Source organism: Marmota monax, unplaced genomic scaffold, assembly GCF_021218885.2.
Source record: "Marmota monax isolate L192 unplaced genomic scaffold, Marmota_monax_Labrador192_F-V1.1 WCK01_AAM20220418_F8-fsc00024, whole genome shotgun sequence".
In the NCBI taxonomy this organism is placed as follows: domain Eukaryota; kingdom Metazoa; phylum Chordata; class Mammalia; order Rodentia; family Sciuridae; genus Marmota; species Marmota monax.
In genome coordinates, this window is record NW_026695224.1 from 25,095,831 (window position 1) to 25,117,115 (window position 21,285).

The window sequence follows — 21,285 nt, forward strand, 5'->3', positions numbered from 1 at the left end:
TCTCTACCATAGAGGTCACAATGAATTAGCCTTCGGAGGGAGATTTTATTAGTCTGATTTGGGTTTCTAATTAAATGCGACAGAGTCCGCTAAATGGAAGGGGCTGTGTGAACCCGGGAATTCTCAATCCACAGACCACAGCGCCACCTACTGGTCTATGCACGTGGACAAACGCAGTAAACGCATCCCCACTCCGTCTGAGGCAACTCTGGCATGATTCTCATTTTAAAGATCGGCAAACTTTTTTTTTTTTTTTAATTTATTTTTTTTTAGTTCTTGGCGGACACAACATCTTTGTTTGTATGTGGTGCTGAGGATCGAACCCCAGCCGCACGCATGCCAGGCGAGCGCGCTACCGCTTGAGCCACATCCCCAGCCCAAGATCGGCAAACTTTTATTTTTATTTTTTATTTTTTAATAGGGGTTGAACCCAGAGACGATTAACCATTCCCAGTCCTTTTTATTTTTATTTTTGAGTTGTAGATGGACACAATACCTTTATTTGTTTATATGGTGCCTAGGATGGAAGCCAGTTCCTCGCACGTGCAAAGCAAGTGCTCTCACTGAGCTACATCCCCAGCCCTTTTTATTTTTTACTTACAGACAGGGTCTACTAAGTTGCTTAGGGCCTTGCTGAATTGCTGAGGCTGGCTTTGAACTTCCATCCTCCTGCCTCAGCCTCCTGAGCCTTTGGGATTACAGAGGTGCGCCTCTGCGCCTGTCAGCAAACATTTAAAAATTTTTAAAACGTTTTAAATAAAATTTCTTTCTCCCTCTCCCCATTTCTTTCATTATCTATGAAATGTAGGCATAGTGCTAGTGTTGGGGTTTCCATGAAACCCTATGCTCCTGGGGCGGGCTAGAGAAAAGGGCGCATCCCTTTACAAGGCTGCCCCGAGGCCTGTGGCACTCTCTACCATAGAGATCACAAGGAAGATTTTATCGGGCCAGAAACAGAAGAAGAGAGGTATCCAATGGCTTCAAAAAAAAAAAAAAGCAAGTTTCTATAAATCTCTTTGGAAATAGTTTGTCCTTCAGTCTTGTTGATTTTCATTCATTCAGAGGCTATTGTTATTGTGCTGCCTGAAACCTCAGGTGCTTCTAAGGAAGCACCCCTGATTCATTACTTAGCTCTTACTTGAATCAGTCTTTCAGTTATTAAATCTAAGCCTCACTTTCTTCATATGCAAAGCAGGACTACTCTCATCTATTGTTCACAATTTAAGTGAAGTTTCGTTAGGGTAGCTGGCGCAAATATCCATGAGAGACACAAGTCCGAGTTCAAGCAAAGGTTTATTGACAGAGAATATCTGCCAGGCTGCCCTTCTGCAAGGTGCAGCAGCCTGCTGGAAAAAAAAAACTTCTGTATAGTCATGTACAATAGATTAGTTAAAAGACAACCCATCTGGTCCTGTGATTGTTATTTGGTGTTTTTTGCTGTGGTTTCAGTAGTTATGGACTCTTTGGGGGCAGGCCTAATGGGAAGGTCATGCTTGGGTGGGGAGGTGCTGATTTTCAAAATGAAGTTACTTTGGTTTAAAAACCTAACAGTTTCAATGAGACGACAAAGTTCAGGACTTGTGCACAGTCCTGTATCTTCTATATCTTAGTTTCCAATTTGTCTTTTACACTTTGGTATTACAGACATAAATGGTTTTGTGTACATTGTTTGGCCATAATGATGGTAAATAATATATCATAGTGAGTGACTGTGTGGATGATGGATATTTCACAAGTGGGCATGGAAAGAGGAATTGAAATGTCTGTTCATTCATTTATACACCTAGTAACATTAAAAAGACAATATCCACTGAAACTCAGCTGGCTACAAATACAGTGCACAATGTTAATACTCTGTTCAGGGATGACAGAAATGCTCAGTGACCCTATGTATTCAATGTCACCCAGGAGCTAGAGATAAGATCTCATTTACCAAAGTGCCGAGAATGTCTTTAGGATGACATGTCAACTCTGCATAGGAACAGAAGGGGCCTGAGCAGAATTGCACACTTACAAACACAAAGAATGTTACAGGACATTGTGATAATTAAAATGCTGTTTTAGGGCTGGGGATGTGGCTCAAGTGGTAGCGTGCTCGCCTGGCATGCATGCGGCCCGGGTTCGATCCTCAGCACCACATACAAACAAAGATGTTGTGTCCGCCGAAAACTAAAAGAATAAAATAAATATTAAAAAACTCTCTCTCTCTCTCTCTTTAAAACAAAAAAAAAAAAAAATAAAATAAAATGCTGTTTTATACATCCCAAGAATTGACCAGAGAGTGAGAACTAGGAAATCCTTCACTGAAAAGAGCTGCAGAGATTCCCACCCTACATTCACTTTTTCTGAGAAAGGAGAGACTATGGTGGGGTGGTGGGAACTCACAGACTGAAACAAACTTTCCTTCTTTCTCATTTTCCCCTAATCCATCTGCCATTTGACATTGTGAAGTGTAAGACACAGAACTGGGCATAAAGAAAGAGTTTCAGCAAGATCCAATATTTGGTTTACAAAGTAACCCTGGTAAAGATCTTTTGAAACAGATGCTAAAAATATCTTCCCCTCCTTTTATAAATTCTATCCTTCACAGAAAAACAAGGATGCAGAATAGGTTTGTGAAGAGTAAAAAGTTAATTGCTTCCTCAACCTAGATGTTCTTCAGTAGATGAATGGATAAAGAAAATGTGGTATACATACACAATGGGATTTTATTCAGCATTGAAAGAGAATAAAATCATGGCATTTGCAGGAAAATGGATGGAGTTGGAGAATACGCTAAGTGAAGTTAGCCAATCCCAAAAAACCAAATGCCAAATGTTTTCTCTGATATAAGGATGTTGATTCGTGATGGGGTTGGGGGGGGCATGGGAGGATTAGATGAACACTAGATAGGGCAAATGGGGTGGGAAGGAAAAGGAGGGGGCATAGGGGTAGGAAGGACAATGGAATGAGAGGGACATCATTACCATAAGTAAATGTATGAAGACATGAGTGGTGTAACTCTACTTTGGGTACAACCAGAGATATTATGTGTAATATGGATTGAACTGCGTTCTGCTGTCATATATAACAAATTAGGATACATAAAAAATTAAAAAATTATTGCTTCCAAATCTCATAAGTAACATCATTAACATTGTTAGATTCTTCAAAGGACACTCAGCACCCAGAAGTCAGGATCATTCAAGAACAACTCAGATATTGTATAAAAAAAAATAAGCCAAAAACATAAGAATAACCCAATTGAATACACCCAATAGGGTACTACTAGCTATGAAAACTATAAGGGACAAAACTTACTGACAAGGTAAAGGGCTTTGGATGTAGCATTTAGTTATTTATTTTTAGTATTATTTTTAATTTTCGAATTAACGAAAGTTCATTCCCTTACAATGCTGGAGGACAAAGTCTGAAATCAGAGTGTTGGCAGGGTCACTGGGTGTAGCATTTAAAAGGGGAGAACCAATAATGGTGATGGGGGAGGGAAGTAGGAATGGTCTATTCAGCTCTGCACTACTTACTGCATGTAGACAGAAGGGAATCAATGTATTACTCTTACTTCATCCATTCTCCCTGCGGACACCACGTTTTTCCCAAATCATATGCCTGGAAATGGCAAGAGCCATTTCCATTCACTTTTTCTAAGAAAGGAGAGACTTTCATGAAGAAAACTTGTGAAGTTTTTCTCCCAAAAATTCCTCAGGGCATCAGAAATGGCTTCTCCAATGTTTCTGATGGATCCATCTCTTTGTTTTCGGACAAGTTGTGTTAAACCCTTAACTAGCATATGAAATGACTCATCAAGCACAGGAGTCCAGGTGCCTAGAATTTTCATTTATCAGAAGATCGAGGGCAGAGTTTGAGTCCTCCAGCAGTCCTCATCGGGTGGGTTGATGTGATGTGGTATAAGTTATGGAGCCTGTGGAATGGCATGGTTGACACCGGGTCCCTGCAGCTTTATTGCCACTTTCTAAGGTCAGTAGGACTTCTTCCTTGTGCTCTGCTGCACCCCAGCAACTAGCACAGTGCCTGGTTATGGCCAGGAAGCAAAACCCCCTCTGATTGGCTTGTGTGGTGAAAAGGGCTGGAATTCAAAGAATAGGAACTAGGGATCATGCGAGGCCCGAGGTGCGGTGGAGATTGCACCATTCCTTGTCGAAGCATTTCTAGAAAGCCGTACTGGACGATGCGAGGCGCTGGTCGAGATGCCCAGAACACAGCTGTGCGTGAGACTCCGGTTTTGTCGTCAGAAGTCAGAGAGCCCGGCTGACACCGTGGGAAAGGCAGTCAGCAAACACTTACATACTTGAGAGTGATGAGTTCTATGAAGTAATGGACCTGGGTGATGGGACGGGGGTGGTGGCAGTAGTGGACAGGGGACTTGTCTGAGGCTCGAGTGACTGAGCGGCTCTTCCTCAGAGCCCGGACAAGCTCTGAGGAAGGAGCCACGAGTGGGGTCAGCAGGGAACTCTGGTCCGCTAATCGTGCCTCCGAGGCCTGGCCAGGCCAGCACATCGGCTCTGGGGTCCGCTCTGCCAGAGCCTCGCCTGAAAGGCCAGAGGCAGCGGCGCGACCACCAGTCCTGGGCCTTCTAAGCTCTGGACTGGACGCTGCTCTAGGCAGCGGACCCGCGGGGGAAGGACCAGGACACAGGCCTCGAGGTACAAAGAGCCCCCAAACCGCTCACGCTCCAGCAGGACCTGCAGTCTCGACATCGCAAACCCATTAGGAGAAACCCACATGGGCCCGGCGCCCAAGTTCTAAACCCGGGGCGGAGCCTCGCGAGACCCAAACAAGCCCACGTGGCAGGGGCGGGACCGCCGCGGTGACGTCATTGCGCGCTCGTGCGCAGCCGAGGTCGCGCTCCCGTCATACCCTTGCTGGGGGCCGTAAAGCGCGGAAGGTCGCGGGCCCCGTCTTCCCCGGAACTTTTTATTCCTCAGGCCCGCCCCTCTTCCCCTACCCGCTTGCCGCTCTCCGGCCCGCGGCGACCCCCGCAACCGCCGTGCCGCGCCTCGCTTCGGCGGCCGTGTTGTTGAGCGCGGAGCGCGTGAGGCCGCTGAGGTAAGGACAGCCGTGGGGTCGCTCTGGCTCTCGCGGCCCTCGCGCCCCGGGACCCCCGTTGTTGCCCGCTTCGCGCTTGCATCTGTCCCAGAAGCGGTCCCTTGGTCCCCCGCTGCCCGTCGGCTTCACCTTGTTCTCCTGGGAAGACGCGTCCTGGCTTCAGGACTCGGTCCACCCGCGTTGTTCGTGCCTCGGGGGCCCGCGCCGGCTGCCCGGGCCTTCGCGCTGGCTCTTCCAGGTGCGCGCGTTTCAGCCGAACGCCCGCGGCGGCCCGCGGACCCCGCTGCGGCTGGGAAGCGCACGCCCCTGCAGCGCAGTCTGCTCCGGCGCGGCTAGCCCGGTCCCGGGTCTCTGCAGGTGAAATCGTTTTCCCGCCTTCACGCGCGTGGTCCACTTGTGCTTTGCTCACACAGACTGCTGCAGCGTCTGGCAGAAATTATCTGACGGTCTAGGCCAGGGCGGTGGGATTTCCTCCTAACGCGTGGCACTTTGGGACTGTTGTGTGTGATAGTCGGTTGAGTCGGGAATCTGCAAGCCTCTTTTGCGCGTGCATTGAAAGCACAGTGTGCAGGGCTGGGGTGGAGAGTGGGAGAGGCTGAACGGTCCGTTTTCCGTGGTAGGGATTTGTGACTGACAAACTCTTGATCACCAGGTGCACTTGTTTAAAACTATAGCACCCTGGACCAAGGGATCAGAATCTCCAGAAGTGGAGCCTGGGGCTTTTGCTTTTAAATCGGTGTCTCTGGCAGTTCTGCTGAGACTCGTGTGGCAAATGTTGTGTTAGTCCACCTGTACTCACCAAAGTTTCCTTGTGACCAGCAGCCCACCTGTGCCTAATGCTGTAACTCGGGAGCTAGCTCCTCACCTTGCTGCTGTTGGTATAAGCAGATCTGAGCAGAACCAGGCTGTTCAGCAGGAGCTCCTGTCTGTATTACAGTCGTTTTCAAGAACTTTAAAACAAACTCTCTAAACCAGATGGTGTTTCATTTCTTTGTCATCTTCAGTATCTTTCTCACTGACTTTACCTCCTTTGCTGTCAAGCTGTTTTTTTTTTTCTTCTTCCCATTTCTCTGCCAAACCTGCTGGAGGTTTTCTCTGGTGTCTTCTCTGTTTATTTTAAACTCTTCTTCCCTCACCTTTTCAGTCTCTTGAAGGTCATGATAAGCACAAGGTCAGCAGTCTCTTGGTTCTTATCACCTTAAGCTTTTAACATGGTTTATTCCAATTTGAAACTCCTCTCTTGTCATGTTTCTTCTGCTACCTTTGCAATTTCATTTTTCCTCCTTGGGGATGGACCTTGGGTTCTGTCCTCATAGCTGCCCTGGCTCATCTCCTTTTATTGGAAAGGTAGCAGGGAAGTGGTGATAAACAACAGGTTCTGTTGCCAGACTGGCAGGGTTTGAATCCTGGCTGTGCCCTCACCATGATACAGGAGGTTGGGTGAATCACTGCACATAATGTGTATCTCAGTTTCCTCAAAAGTAGAATAGAAATGATGATGATATCTACCTCGCAGGGTTGTGAAGATTCAGTACTTCTGTAGTGTCTGGCATATTGTAGCTAGCCATAAAAATACTTAAAAACAATTCAAGTATCTCCATATCCCCCCAAATCTGGAAACCTAATCTTGAGATCTCCAGTCATCAATGATATTTTTCTTATTTTCTTTGTGTATAGCAGGTGGATGCATAGTGGTGAACATGTTGGAAGTTGAGGGAGGTGGATTTTATCTATCTGATCAAATGGTGATGGTCATTCTGTACTCCATAAGTACATCTGAAGTTCAGGATGTGGTGGGTTAGGCCATCAGTCATGGTGAAACTGAAATCACCCTGGGTGAGTGTATGGAAGGAGAGAAATTGTCTTCATAAAGTTCTGAGGACCAGGGCAGAGGAGAGGGATCAGCAAAGAGGTGTTTAGAAAAGAAGTCATAGAGGACCTTGTATGTGGGTAGGAAGAAATGATCGGCTGTTAATTACTGTTGAGAGGTCAAGTGTTACAGTGCCAGGAGAATGTCCTTGGAAACCAGCAACTAGAGTGTTATTGGCAAGAGCAGTGTCAGTGTTATGGTGGGACAGATGCCTGAATGCTGTAAGTTAAGGAGAGATCTAAGTATAAAACAGTATATGCAGTCCTTTCTGTTTACTAATTTATTGTCAAGTGAAAATGACAGGTTGCTAGGGTTTTGCATATATGTGTTTGGCTTGGCGATTGAACCCAGGGCCTTTGGCATGCAAGGTAAGCACTCTACCACTTAGCTACATCCCCAGCTCAAGAATGAATTTCTGTTTAAAAATTGCCTGGCAGATTGCCCAGGTACTCAGGAATGAGTAAATTAAGACTGAAGATCCATGTGGTATCAGTGTCATCAGGGCAGCCATTGCTGTAGAAACAAAAATTGTGTTAAAATACCATTAGCACCAGTGTTGGTGATCATTGTGTGGTGGGAAATCTTAATTCCTTCCTGTTTTTGAGTTTTTGCAAAGACTATACTTTGTGATTTAGATTTTTTTTTTTTTTTTTTTTTTTTGTGGTATTGGAGAATGAAGTCTACCACTGAGTTACATCACCAGCCCTCTTTAGTTTGAGACAGGGTCTCAATAAGTTGCTAAGGCTGGCCTTGAACTTACAATCTAGCTCAATTAGCATCTTTTAATTTAAAAAATTCTAAATCACTCCAGGTGCAGTGGTACATGCCTATAATCTCAGGGAGGATAAGGCAGGAACCTCGTGAGACCCTGTCTTCAAAAAATAAAAAGGAATTGTAATGAAAATAAATAAATAAATAAAATCATAAAAAAATAAAATGAAAAGGGATGGAGATTTGGCTTTGTTATAGAGTGCCCTTGGGTTTAATCCCCAGTATCACAAAGAGGAAAAAGAAAAGCTAATTGAAGAAAGTTGTGGAGTTTTTATTTCATGTCTTAAATCACCTGAGAGAGACTTGAGCATATTAAAATGCTGAGAAAGAGCCAGGTGGCACAGAAACAACACAGGTACGTGAAGTGAAGAGAGGACAGTTGATGGGGTTGGGGTGCAGAAAAGGAAGGCGGAGGTGGATGGGACTCTAGTGGAGAGATGCACTGTGAACCAGCAGAGAGTTGCAGGTAAAGGTAGGAAGGAGCTGAGACAGGCTCTTAGAGGGAGGGAAGAAAGGAGGTGGGTGGAAAGTGACAGAGGAGCATGCTATGGATTCAGAACCTGTCTGTGGGGGAGCCTTGACCTGTTGGGGTGCCTGCTAGCCTTAGTCTGAAGGAGTGGGGGCTTTTTGAGCATGACTAGATGGTAATGGTTGGGAATTTAGGAGGATAGCCAGTTAGGTGGGTGGCCCAGGGTTGTGTGGCGTGGCAGTTCCCCTATGAAGGCTGCATTTCCCTTGGGAAGGGTGGGTATTTGTTGTGGGAATGGTAGTCTGTAGGGTACAGTAGAGAAGTCTGCAGGGGGCGTGGGCCATGAAGAGAAATTGGCTACATTTATATGAGATTATAGAAAGACTAGTTGTGTGGAGAAGCTTATAGATACCAACGACCAGGAAGGTGAGGCATGGTGGCAACCACAAGGTGGCCATGATAATCAGTCTCCACTTGTATGAGGTTTCTCTTGCCATGCAGTTTGCGCCTGCATTGATTGCAGATCTGAATCCTCTCTGATGACAGCATGGACTTATGGGGAGCCACCTGTGGGTCATTATGCTGATAGTGGAGGTGGTAGTGGCTTTATTGTCAATGTGCTGCCCTGATGCCCATGTTTACTACTCCCGGTGTCTTCAGCCTCAATCTTCTTGTACTTTAATGCTAGTATAGTCTGCTAGTAGATCGGTCTTATGTTTCTTAAAGCCGTCCTCTGTTTTGCTGCTAAATTTTATTAAAATCCCGTCTTTGTCACATTCAGCCTATAGTAACTCATTGTATAACTGACCACATCAGACCAAGTATTAGTCTCTATGGTCTGGCTCTACTTCAGTTCCTACTTCCCAGCGTTCATTATAGATTTTTTTTGGCTTTGTGCCGGGTTCCTTACTGTGCTCCCAAGCAGATATCATGGTCATATTTATTTTATCCTTTCTCTTTTGTGTTTCCCATCACTTTGTCTCTGTCCAAAATTTACTCCCCCCCCCCCCCCCCCCCAAGACTCAGCTCACCTCTTACCTTCCTAGTCTAGTTTCTATTTCGGCTAGTGCTGCTAGCCTATACCTTTTTCCTTTTCTAACCTATTATATTTGTTGTCTTGTAGAAATGTTTGCTTGCTTACCAACTGTGACTTGGGTGTGTAAATGATAAGCCTACATGACTGACAATCCTCTCCTTCCCAGGGAAAGATATCTGATACTTAAATCTCCACCAGACCACCTATGGAAGCTTGAGGCCTGCTATCCTTCTCTTGGACTCTGGGGCTCGTCTCTTCTTTCCTTCTGAAGGATTCCATTCTTTGATATTGGCCCCTTTCCCTTCTGCTGGGCCATTCCTACCAGAAGAAAACATTCTTTTAATATCTCCCATCTTTTAAAAAGCAAACAACTTTGCTTTACCCCACATTTTTCTCTGCTGTCTCATTTTTCTACTCCCTTTCAGAGTAAAATGTAATGGAGTTGTCTACTCCCTTGTCTTGTCTACTCTTCAATTTGCTCTATTTTGTTTTATCCCTAATACTTGAAGATGTTTCCTTTTTGAGGATATCAAAGCCTTTATGTTTTCGCATCCCTTTGGACACGTGGTTGTCTTGCCAGATTGTTCAACACCATCTGCAGTTAACACCACCTCACCTCCCCTTTTTTTTGTGGCATTGGGGATCAAACCCAGGGCCTCATGCATGCCAGGCAAGTGCTGTACCACTGAGCTATATCCCCAGCCTCTGCAGTTAACCTCTTCTTGAAACACTTTCTTCTCTTGGCATCTGTGACATGCCTCTGCCTGGCTTTTCTCTGTGCACTGACTACTCTTTCTCCATCTCTGTAGCCAGTTCTCTTTTTATCTGGATGCTCTCTTTAAGTCCACCACAGTATTCTGTTCTTATCGCTTGTCCTTCCCTTCTTGTTCCAGTCTGTAAATACTGGGGAACCTCGGGTGCTCTTCTCCTTCCTCTCTAAATGACAGGGTTTTAAGCATTGTATTTAAGGGTAAGGACACCCCTAACTCTTTACCATGTTGCCATCTTATATATCCAGCTGTTGCTTGGCATTTCTAAGTGAGTAACATTTAGTTGTCCATTCCTCTATGCCTACCCTTTCGCTCATTGTCTTTCCTCACTTCTTTCCTTCCTTCCTTCCTCATTCCTAGTCTTTCACACTAACTGGCACTAGTTGATTATCCCAGAATCTTAGCTATCATCCCTTTTTACTCCTTTTTCCAACTTTGATATTCACTTCGTTAGCACATAAGTTCTCTCATTTCAGAAACTTTCTCTGACTGCCACTATGTAGTGTAAGCCATGCTACCTACCCTTCTTTGGACTACTGCAGTAGCTTCCTAATTCTCTACTTTTCTCATTCTACCATCCACCCTACCATGGAGCCAGACTGACCTGTGAAAAATGTAGCAGGTTATTCCACTCCCCTCGTTCAGTGAGTTTTCTTTACACTTAGAATAAAATTCTATCTCCTCATGATGGTTGTTTCTGCCTTTATCTCCAGATTTATCTGGATTGTTTTCCTTTTAACATGCTGCAGACATGCTGACTTCTGTTATTGGTCTCATCCAAGTCTGTCTTACCTCAGGACCTTTTTTTAAATTATTTTTATTTTTTTATTTGCATACTTTTTTTTTTTAGAGAGAGAGAAAATTTTTTAAATATTTATTTATTTTTTTAGTTTTTGGCAGACACAACATCTTTGTTTGTATGTGGTGCTGAGGATCGAACCCGGGCCACATGCATGCCAGGCAAGCGTGCTACCGCTTGAGCCACATCCCCAGCCCCATTTGCATACTTTTTTATTGGTTCTTTTTAGTTATACATGACGGTAGAGTCCATTTTGATAAAATTATACAAGCATGGAGTGTATTTTATTCTAATTAGGAATATTATTTACATTTCTTAAACTGATATTCATGATAATATATACAAAACAGCAGCAATAAATTTCTTTTTCCCCAATTACTTCATTTTTTAAATATATGACAGCAGAATGCATTACAATTCTTATTACACATATAGAGCACAATTTTTCATATCTCTGGTTGTATACAAAATATATTCATACCAATTTGTGTCTTTATACATGTACTTTGGATAATAATGATCTTCACATTCTACCATCATTTATAACTCCATACCCCCTCCCTTCCCCACCTCAGGACCTTTATACATGCTTGTTTTTCTGTGTAAACACTCATATGGTTGGTTCCTTCTCATCTGTCAGGTCTCTTTTCAAATGTCACTTCTTTGAAGACCTTTTCTAACCATCCTACTTTAAATATGCCCCTAGTTATTACTCTATTACATTAACGTTTTTTACTTTTTTTTGTATATTGGTTGCCTCTCACTAATTCACACAAACTCTCAAATATAACTTTTTTAAAAAATATATTTTTAATTGTAGATGGACACAATACCTTTATTTTTATGTGGTGCTGAGGATTGAACCCAGTGCCTCACACTTGCTAGGCAAGCTCTCTACCACTGAGCCACAGCCCTAGCCCCTCAAATGTAACTTTTATAAAGGCAGAGGCTTCCTTATTCTTGTTCACTTCTATATCTATACTTAGCAAAGTGTCTGAAACTCAGGTCCTCAAATATGTCAAATGAATTATTACTATTCTTTGTTAAATAATTTTCTCATTTGTTCTATGCATTGAGTTAAATGTAATGAAATATGCTTGCTTTTCTCTCTGTCTAGTTTGAATTCCTGGGATTGCCTTAGCTAGCAAGAACATAGTTCCTGGTTGGTGACAGACATAATGTTTTACCGGTTGTTATCAATTGCCCGAAGACGAAGAACCAGCCCAGGATGGCAGAACTGGTCCTTGGCGAGAAGCAACACATCAACTGCTGAGGCACATTCTATCACCCTGCCTGCCCAGGCCCAGGTTGTCATCTGTGGGGGTGGAATCATGGGCACATCTGTGGCCTATCACCTCTCCAAGATGGGGTGGACAGATATTGTCCTTTTGGAGCAGGGCAGGTAAGGATCAAATGGGACTCAGCTTGTGGCTGTGCTGTACTAATGGTAAGGGACTCCCTCATTCCCTTTCTTCTCCACAATAATGTCCCACCAATAGTTAACCCAAACATTGCTCAGTGTCATGAGAAGAACTGAGGTGAAATCTTCTGCACTTTGTTTAGTGATACTAATGTTTGGGTTTTTAGAAAGGTAGTAGATTTCAACAAAACAAGTATCTTAAAAGGATTTATATAGAGATTACACGTGCATACCTGTAATCTCAGTTACTTGGTAGTATGAGACAGAAGGATTGCAAGTTGGAGTTCTGAGATACTGTCTCAGAAACAAATAACAAAAAGGGCTGGGGATGTAGTCAGTGGTAGAGCACCCTGGGCTTAGTCCCTAGTACTGAAAAAAAAAAAAAAAAAAAAAAGGATGTATGTGTTTACAACACATTTTATCTCATTCTCTTTGTTGTCACCCAGTAGTTTAAGTCCTGTGACTTTGAACTGAGATAAAAGTGATTGCATTCTGCCTATATCTCCATTATTGATTTTCTTTTATTTATTTATTTATTTATATCATGCAAGGCAGATGCTTTGCCACTGAGCTACATCCCAGCCCTTATTTTTTGAAAATATATATATTTTTAATTACAGATGGACATGGGCTGGGGTTGTGGCTCAGCAGTAGAGCACTCGCCTCGCACGTGTGAGGCCCTGGGTTTGATCCTCAGCACCACATAAAAATAAATACATAAATAAAATAAAGGTATTGTATTCAACTACAACTGGAAAATAAATATTTAGAAAAATCATAGATGGACACAATACCCTTATTTATTTATTTTTATGTGGTGCTAAGGATTGAACCCAGTGCTTTACACATGCTAGGCAAATGCTCTACCACTGAGCCCCAGTCCTAATTAGCTTACTTTTGAACAGCTTTAGATGTACAGAAAAACTGACGGTTATTAGAAAATTCCCATATACCCTGTGCACTTTCTTTAATTATTTTTAATTTTTTTAAAAAAATATTTAATTTATAGTTGGACACAATACCTTTATTTCACTCATTTATTTTTTACATGGTGCTGAGGATCGAACCCAGGTCCCATGCGTGTGAGACGAGCACTCTACTGCTGAGCCATAACCCCAGCCCTTAATTTTTAAATTTATTTATTATTTTTAATTATTTAGTTGTCAATGGACTTTTAATTGATGTATTTATGTGTGGTGCTGAGAGTTGAACTCAGTCTCATACATGCTAGGCAAACCCTCTACCACTGAGCTATAACCCCATCCTCCCTACATCCATTCTCACCTAACATCTTACGTTATTACAATTACCAAATCAGAACTCATGCATTAGTATTAACAAAAGCTCATTCTTTATTTATTTTTGTTCACTTTTCTCCTAATATCCTTTTTCTATTCTAGGATCCCACCCAGGATCCATTTCTCCCAGTCATCATGTCTTCTCAGACTCCTAAGAGCTGTGACAGTTTCTTGGACTTTCCTTGTTTTTGGTGACCTTGACAGTTTTGAGTTTTCTGTAACATTTTAGACTTCAACAAAAATTTGTGCTTGTAAAATAGTGTAAATTACATTAGGTAAACAGTTATCTTTTAGCTAGATTTTTATTGCTTTCTTCCCCCAAAATAAATATGCTTTCTTTATGGGCTTTGCCTCTTTTTCAGTTTTTGCCTTCCTTTAGATGAATCACATATTTTTAGTATTCTATTTTATCTCTGTGGACTTTTTTTTTTTCAATAGTTTTTTAGTTGTCAATGGACCTTTACTTTATTTTTTTGTGGTGCCGAGAATTGAAGCCAGTGCCTCATACATACCTGTTAAGTGCTTTACCACTGAGCCACACCCCCAGCCCCTATCTTTGTGGACTTTTAAGCTACTCTGTATCATCATCATCATCATCATCATCATTGTTATTGTTATTGACAGGTATCACTATATTGACCAGGCTGCTATTGAACTTGTAACCCTCCTGCCTTTGTATTATTTTTTAATGATTATAGAGATCAGAATATGTATTCTTTTTTCCTCCTTTTGTGGTGTTGGTGATTTAACACAGGGCCTTCTGCATGGTAGGCAAGTGCTGTACCACTGATCTACACCCACAGCCCCATGTATTCTGTTTTTTGTTTTGTTTTGTTTTTAGTAGCATTTTAAAAAAATATTTATTTTTTAGGTGTAGATGGACACAACACAATGCCTTTATTTTTATGTGGTGCTGAGGATCGAACCCGGGTCCCGCCCGTGTAAGGCAAGCGCTTTACCGCTGACCCACAGTCCCAGCTCTAGTAGCATTTTTTAATCATAAAATTCTTAGTTTCAACAGAGAAACATTACAGCCCTATGTATTCTTAATTTATTTGTCCATTATGAAGTACTACTATACCACTACTTGAGTATTGTTGGACATAACAGTATAATTGTTTACCTCCTTTTGCCCTTTGTGTTATTGTATATTTTAATTCTATATATTTTATAAATTCTGTAATAATTGGCATATTTGCATTAAATAATAATATTTTCTAGCAAATTTATTTTGAAATGACTTAATTCACTAAAAAGCTTCAGGAACAGTACAGAGAATATCCATATCTTTTTTACCAAAGTTCCCCCATTGTCAACATTCTAATGTACCTGTTGTATCACCTGTTCTGTTCTTTGTAGATGGGTATACACATAGCCATGAGAGAGAGAGAGAGAGAGTGTGTGTATATATTCCCTTTTTTATAACTATCTCAGCATAAGTTGCAGACCTGATAACCCAGCACCTCTAAGCATTTCAGGGTGTTTTTTTCCTCAAAAAACAAGTACAACCTCCTACATACCTGAATATCAGGAAAATATGAATACAACACTACTATCAGATTCATCAGCCTCACTCAGATTTTGCAAACCATTCCAATAAGGTCTCTCTGTCCTTTCTGGTCCAGTATTTTCTCCAGGAACTTGTGTTCAGTTGTCATGTCTCTTCTGCTGGCACAGTTCTTCAGCCCTTCCCTGTTCCCGTGTCCTTGACAGTTTTAAGGAGTACAGGCCTTTCTCTCTGTGGGATAATTCTCAGTTTGGGTTCAACTAATGTTTTCTTGTGATCAAACTCGGGTCACACAGTTTTTCAAGAACAATGTATTGCATTCCGTACCAGTCATCCTTGTCAAGTGCATAGGTCATTGGCTGTTAGTCTGTTAACAGAGTTGTACATCTGTCACCACAATGAGACCAAAAATTTTAGGTGGGAAGACCACAGAAATGGTGCTAGGCTTTTTGCAGTGTACCACACCAGGAGGTGCATGGCTGGCATGTACTACTGGTGGGAATAATCCTGATCACCCAGTTTTGTTAGTGTCCTCTGAGTATCTCTGTCGGAGCCACTTTTTTTTTTTTTTTTTTTTTTTTTTTTTGGAGTTGGAGATTGAATCAGACTAGGCAAGCACTCTTACCATGGAGCTACCTCCCCACCTCCCCCACCTTCCAGTTTTTCAGATAATCTCACAAAATTGCCTAGGCTAGCTTTGAACTTTGAATAGCTGGGATTACAAATGTGCCCTGCCCCTTCTGCCCTCTTATAATGGGCTAGCAACCTTTGGGGAGATGGATTCTGAGATTTTGCCAATATCTTAATGTCATACCTCCACTTACCAGGCTTAACTTCCATTGGCAGTTGACTGCACCCACCACCATGATGCTTGCCAAATGGTGAGGTTTCTTTCCTCATCCTTCTTCTTTTAGTTGGCATTCTACTGTCGGAAAGTTTTTCCTCTACCTTGTTTACTTATTTGCTTAAATGCACACACATATCAGTTTAGAGTGCTTGCCTAGCACATGTGAGGTGCTGGATTTGATCCTTAGCACCACATAAAAAATATCTTTTTAAAAAAACCCTTTTCATTCTTTTTGTAGTTGTAGATGGACACAATGCCTTTATTTTTATTTATTTATATGTGGTGCTAAGGATCGAACCCAGGGACTCTCACATGCTAGGCATTCTCTCTACTGCTGAACCACAGTCCCAGTCCACTCTCTTTTTTAATTGTATATATTTTTGTTGTTGATGGCTCTTTATTTTATTCACTTGTTTATATGTGGTGCTGAGAAAAAAAAACATGCTAGGCAAGTGCTGTGCTGAGCCACAACCCCACTGAGCCACCAGCCTATCCCTTATTCTTAAAATTATATTTCTGACATTCTCCCTAAGGCGAGAGCGATTATCAGGGGTACTCAAGGAGTTCTATCTTGGGAGAGATGGAACTCCCACCCCAGATAGATTTGGTGATCTCCAAAATTTTAAACCGTATTTGCATTTTTTGATATTACAAACAATATTATAATGAGGGTTCTCGAACATACTCCGATACGTGAGTCTGCCTAATAGCATTTTGCATCCGTCTTGCAGGTTGGCTGCTGGCTCCACCAGGTTCTGTGCTGGCATCCTGAGCACTGCCAGGCAGTTGACCATTGAACAGAAGATGGCAGACTATTCAAACAGACTCTACCATCAGTTAGAGCAAGAAACAGGGATTCAAACAGGTAAGCAGGTAATTTGCCATTTACTGGTCTGTCTCTAGACTAAAAGTCTTTACTGTATCTGATCCTATACCAGGTTTGCTTGGTGATTTGGTAATTAAGACTAGGGTTTTAGTCCACAGTCTGCCACCAGCTGGAATGTTACCATGGGCAAGTCACATAACTTGTTGAGCTGCTAGATTACAAGTGTGTGCCTCCACGCCTGGCTTTAAACTGAAATTTAAAAAAACAAAAAAAAAATTTTTTAAGCTGTAGGAGGGACACAACACCTTTATTTTATTTATTTATGTTTTATGTGGTGCTGAGAATCGAACCCAGTGCTTTACATGTGCTAGGTGAGCACAATAACACTGAGCCACAACCCCAACCCAAACTGAAAAATTTTTTTATACTTATGTTTTTAGTTGTTGATGGACCTTTATTTTATTTATTTATGCAATGCTGAGAATCAAATCCAGTACCCCACACATGCTGGGCAAGTGCTCTACCACTGAGCCACAACCCCAGCCCTCAAACTGAAATTTAACTGACAAGTTATAGTCTTTATCTGTAAGGGTTGTCCCCCCACACATGGCCTAATATATTGGTTTATGTCTTTAAAATTAACAAGTAAGTGCCCATCAACTTTTCTCAGTCTATTCAAATCCTACTTACTGAAAAATCCGGATGTATCAGTAATTTATGAAGTGTCTATTTCAGACACCATTCACCTTACCTAGACCTCATCTCTCTAAAAACTTTTATATTACATTTTTTAAATATTTTTTTCATTTATAGATGGACACAATACCTTTATTGTATTTGTTTATTTTTATATGGTGTTGAAGATTGAACCCAGTGCCTCACACATGCTAGGCAAGTGCTCTACCACTGAGCCACAACCCCAGCCTCTTATGTGACATTTTGTTAATACATGTATTTAACAATTCATCATGTGCTCTCTGTACCATATTTTTTTAAAAAATATTTTTTTAGTTGTAGATGGACAAAATACCTTTATTTATTTATTTTTATGTGGTACTGAGGATCGAACCCAGTGCCTTACACGTGCAAGGCAAGCACTCTACCACTGAGCCACAACCCCAGTCCCTCTCTGTACTTACTTTATATCTGAAATTGTTTCTCTTATTTCCTCAAATATGGTAACTTTTTTTTATGTACAAGGGATTGAACCCAGGGGCGCTTGACCATTGAGCTACATCCCAAGCCCTTTTTATGATTTTGAGACAGGATCTTGCTGAGTTGCTCAGGGCCTCACTAAGTTTCTGAGTCTGGCTTTGAACTTCAGATCTTTGTACCTCAGCCTCCCAATCCACTGGGATTACAGGTGTGCACCACTGCGCCCAGCCACTTTTTTTTTTTTTAATAATTTTTATTTTATTTTTTAGGTTAGATGGACACAACACAATGCCTTTATTTTTATGTGGTGCTGAGGATCAAAACCAGGTCCTGCCCGTGCTAGGCGAGCGCTCCACTGCTGAGCCACAATCCCAGCCCCCAGCCACTTTTAATAATAGTTAAATAAAAGTACATTTTAGGCTGTTTTCCAGATTAACACATAATCCTATTTCATTTTTTAACTGCAGAGCAGTGTTCCATAGCACCTGCCATTCAAAGCTTGTCATCTATTTATAGGTCCCCCCACATTTTTTTTTTAAATAAATATTTTTTTAGTGTAGTTGGACACAATACCTTTTTATTTTTTTATTTTATTTTTTTAAAATATTTGTTTTTTAGTTTTGGGTGGACACAATATCTATTTTATTTTTATGTGGTGCTGAGGATCAAACCCAGTGCCTCGCGTGTACTAGGCAAGCACTCTAACCCCTCAGCCACAACACCAGCCCCTCCTACCTACTTTTTTGCCACTGTGCATAATGGTTCAGTTAAGATTTTTGTCCAAATACCTTTATTTTCTCCTAATTCTAAAGAATAGATTCCTTCTAGAAAAGACATAAGTTGGACAAAGGATATAGGTACTTTATATTTGGATGGTTATTGCCTAATCATTCTCCTAAAGGGTTATACCCTCACCAACAGTGTATGAGAGTGCTTATTTCTTTTTCTTTCCACACTTTTTATTGGTGCATTATAGTTGTGCATAGTGATGGGAGTTGTTAAATATTTGTATGTGCATATAATGTAACAATATAATTTGGCCAGTTTCACTCCCCAGCATTTCCCACTTCCCACCCTTTGGTCCCTTTCTCTACTGATCTCCCTTTGATTTTTAGAAGAGAGAGTGCTTATTTCTTTACAGTCTTCTCAACATTGGGTATTTATTTTTGCTAATCCTGAGGGGTGGAAAAAAAACTTTCAGGATTCTTATTTACATCTCTTTGAGTTAAAAATCATTTCATAGGTTTACTGACCATTTATAATTCTTCTTTGAATTGCCTTTTAATATTATATGTCTCCTTTGTTTCCTTTTTTTTTTAAGAGAGAGTTTTTTAATATTTATTTTTCAGTTTTTTGTGGACACAACATCTTTATTTTATTTTTATGTGGTGCTGAGGATTGAACCCAGCGCCCCGTGCATGCCAGGCGAGTACATTACCGCTTGAGCCATATCCCCAGCCCTCCTTTGTTTCTTTATTGATCTATAAGAATTCTATTTTATGACTCTTAACATTTTTTAAATATTTATTTTTAGTTATAACATTTTTTTATTTTTATGTGGTGCTGAGGATCAAACTCAGTGTCTCATGCATGGTAGGCAAGTGCTCTACCTCTGAGCCACAACCCCAGCCCGTGACTTTTATTTTATTTTATTTTTTTTAAAAAATTTTATTTTATTTTTAGTTCTCGGCGGACACAACATCTTTGTTGGTGTGTGGTGCTGAGTATCGAACCCGGGCCGCACGCATGCCAGGCGAGCGCGCTACCGCTTGAGCCACATCCCCAGCCCCAGCCCGTGACTTTTAACATCTAACAACACAAATTATATGTCAGAATTCCTTTAGTCAAAATCTTTAAAGTCTTCTGTAGGAAAATAATGAAATTTTAATCTTATTAATGGGTGGAGTAAAATGTAATTTTTGGGAATGTGATTTAACATAGTATAACATGCTTTATTGTGCATATTCAGTAAGTAGTACCTTCCTCTAAATAATCTTTCATAATGATTACAAAATAGTTGCTGACCCCTTCATCTGTCTTAAAGTGAAATCCAGCGTGTGATTAGCCCACAGATCACTGGCCAAGATCACTGCACAAAGCTGGTATATCTACTATTTTTAATCACCAGGCTCTGAAATGTCAGATCCTTTAAACTGGGATCTTCTTGTCATGTCAGTGTAGGGCATATTTATCTGATGATATCAAGAGATTTTGAACTATTTAAATTATCCTGACTATACATTCTATTTAAAAAAATTTTTTTTTGTAGTTAGACAGAATACCTTTATTTTAATTTATTTTTATGTGGTACAGAGAATCGAACCCAGCACCTCACACGTGCTAGGCGAGCATTTTGCCGCTGTGCCACAACCTCAGCCCCCTATACATCCTAATTTTGAAGATACCTGACTGATCATTGTTTCCTTCACAAGAACTGAAAGTGTTTTAGGATTTTCATTGACTCAAGTGTAATAGTAGTAATATATCATGTGTATTGATTCCAAAATGACTGTTAAACTTGAGGAAAAAATGGAGCTTGTTGGAAGGATGTTGGGCACTTGTAGAGTTGGCAGGAGGTTGCCAGCTGGAGGCAACCGGGGGGCCAGGATGTGAGGAATAGGAATGGCTAGGACACTGCTGCCCCTAAAATGAGAGCTCTCCAGTCATTAACCCACTTGCTACAAACTGAGGGTCCAGTTGACTGAGCTTAAGTGACAAGCCCATTGTTTGTTTGTACTAGGGAAGGAGAGGGAGGACCTGCCCTCTGATAGCTAATGTTATGTGTGGCTTTTGCCAAGTATTATACTCTGACCAAGACTAGGAAGAGGAAAGGTGAAATTGCCTAGGAGTGAAAAAAAAAAAAAAGGATGGATTCTAAGTCACATCTTGCCTAAAAAAGATTCTTGAGCCATTATTTTTTTGTACTGGGTATCGAACTTAGGGGCACTTAACCACTGAGCCACATACACAGCCCTTCTTGTATTTTATGTAGAGACAGGGTCTCACTGAGTTGCTTAGGCCTTGCTAAGTTGCTGATACTGTCTTTGAACTCAAGATCTTCCTGCCTTAGCCTCCTGAGCCACTGGGATTACAGGCATGCCCCACCATCCCGGCCTATTATGAGCAATCTTATGTACATCAGGACCTCGTTTGTTTCTCAGAAGATGATGAGCTGAGAATATTTATACATCTGGTGTATTTTAAATTTTCACTAAAAGTTCAAAGGAAGCTAATTGGCTTACCCAGGGATGTTGAGTGACATTGTTAGGATTTGGGACACATCTAACCTATAATGCAGTGAAGCCCTCTTTACATTTGGTCTGGTCTGTCTCAGTTTGACTGATGTTTCCTTACAGGTTACATAAGGACAGGCTCAATCTTTCTGGCTCAAACACAGGACCGGCTCATTTCCTTGAAGCGCATCAACTCAAGTTTGAAGTACGTAAGAGGCTA

At 41.4% G+C, this 21,285-nt stretch overlaps 1 protein-coding gene across 3 annotated transcripts in view; it reads left to right on the top strand.

Annotated features, from left to right (window-relative positions):
• Positions 1 to 21,285, top strand: part of Pdpr (pyruvate dehydrogenase phosphatase regulatory subunit) — a 62,726-nt gene that overhangs the window by 15,013 nt on the left and 26,428 nt on the right. The window contains exons 1-4 of one of the 3 annotated variants that reach the window (XM_046434923.2): positions 4,865 to 5,064; positions 11,897 to 12,181; positions 16,583 to 16,716; positions 21,189 to 21,270. In XM_046434923.2, coding sequence (XP_046290879.1) covers positions 11,958 to 12,181; positions 16,583 to 16,716; positions 21,189 to 21,270 — 440 coding nt within the window. In that variant the 5' untranslated portion in view covers positions 4,865 to 5,064; positions 11,897 to 11,957. Of the gene's footprint in view, positions 1 to 4,864; positions 5,065 to 11,873; positions 12,182 to 16,582; positions 16,717 to 21,188; positions 21,271 to 21,285 lie in introns of those variants that run through there. The other 2 variants (XM_046434925.2, XM_046434924.2) reach the window with 2 other exon arrangements.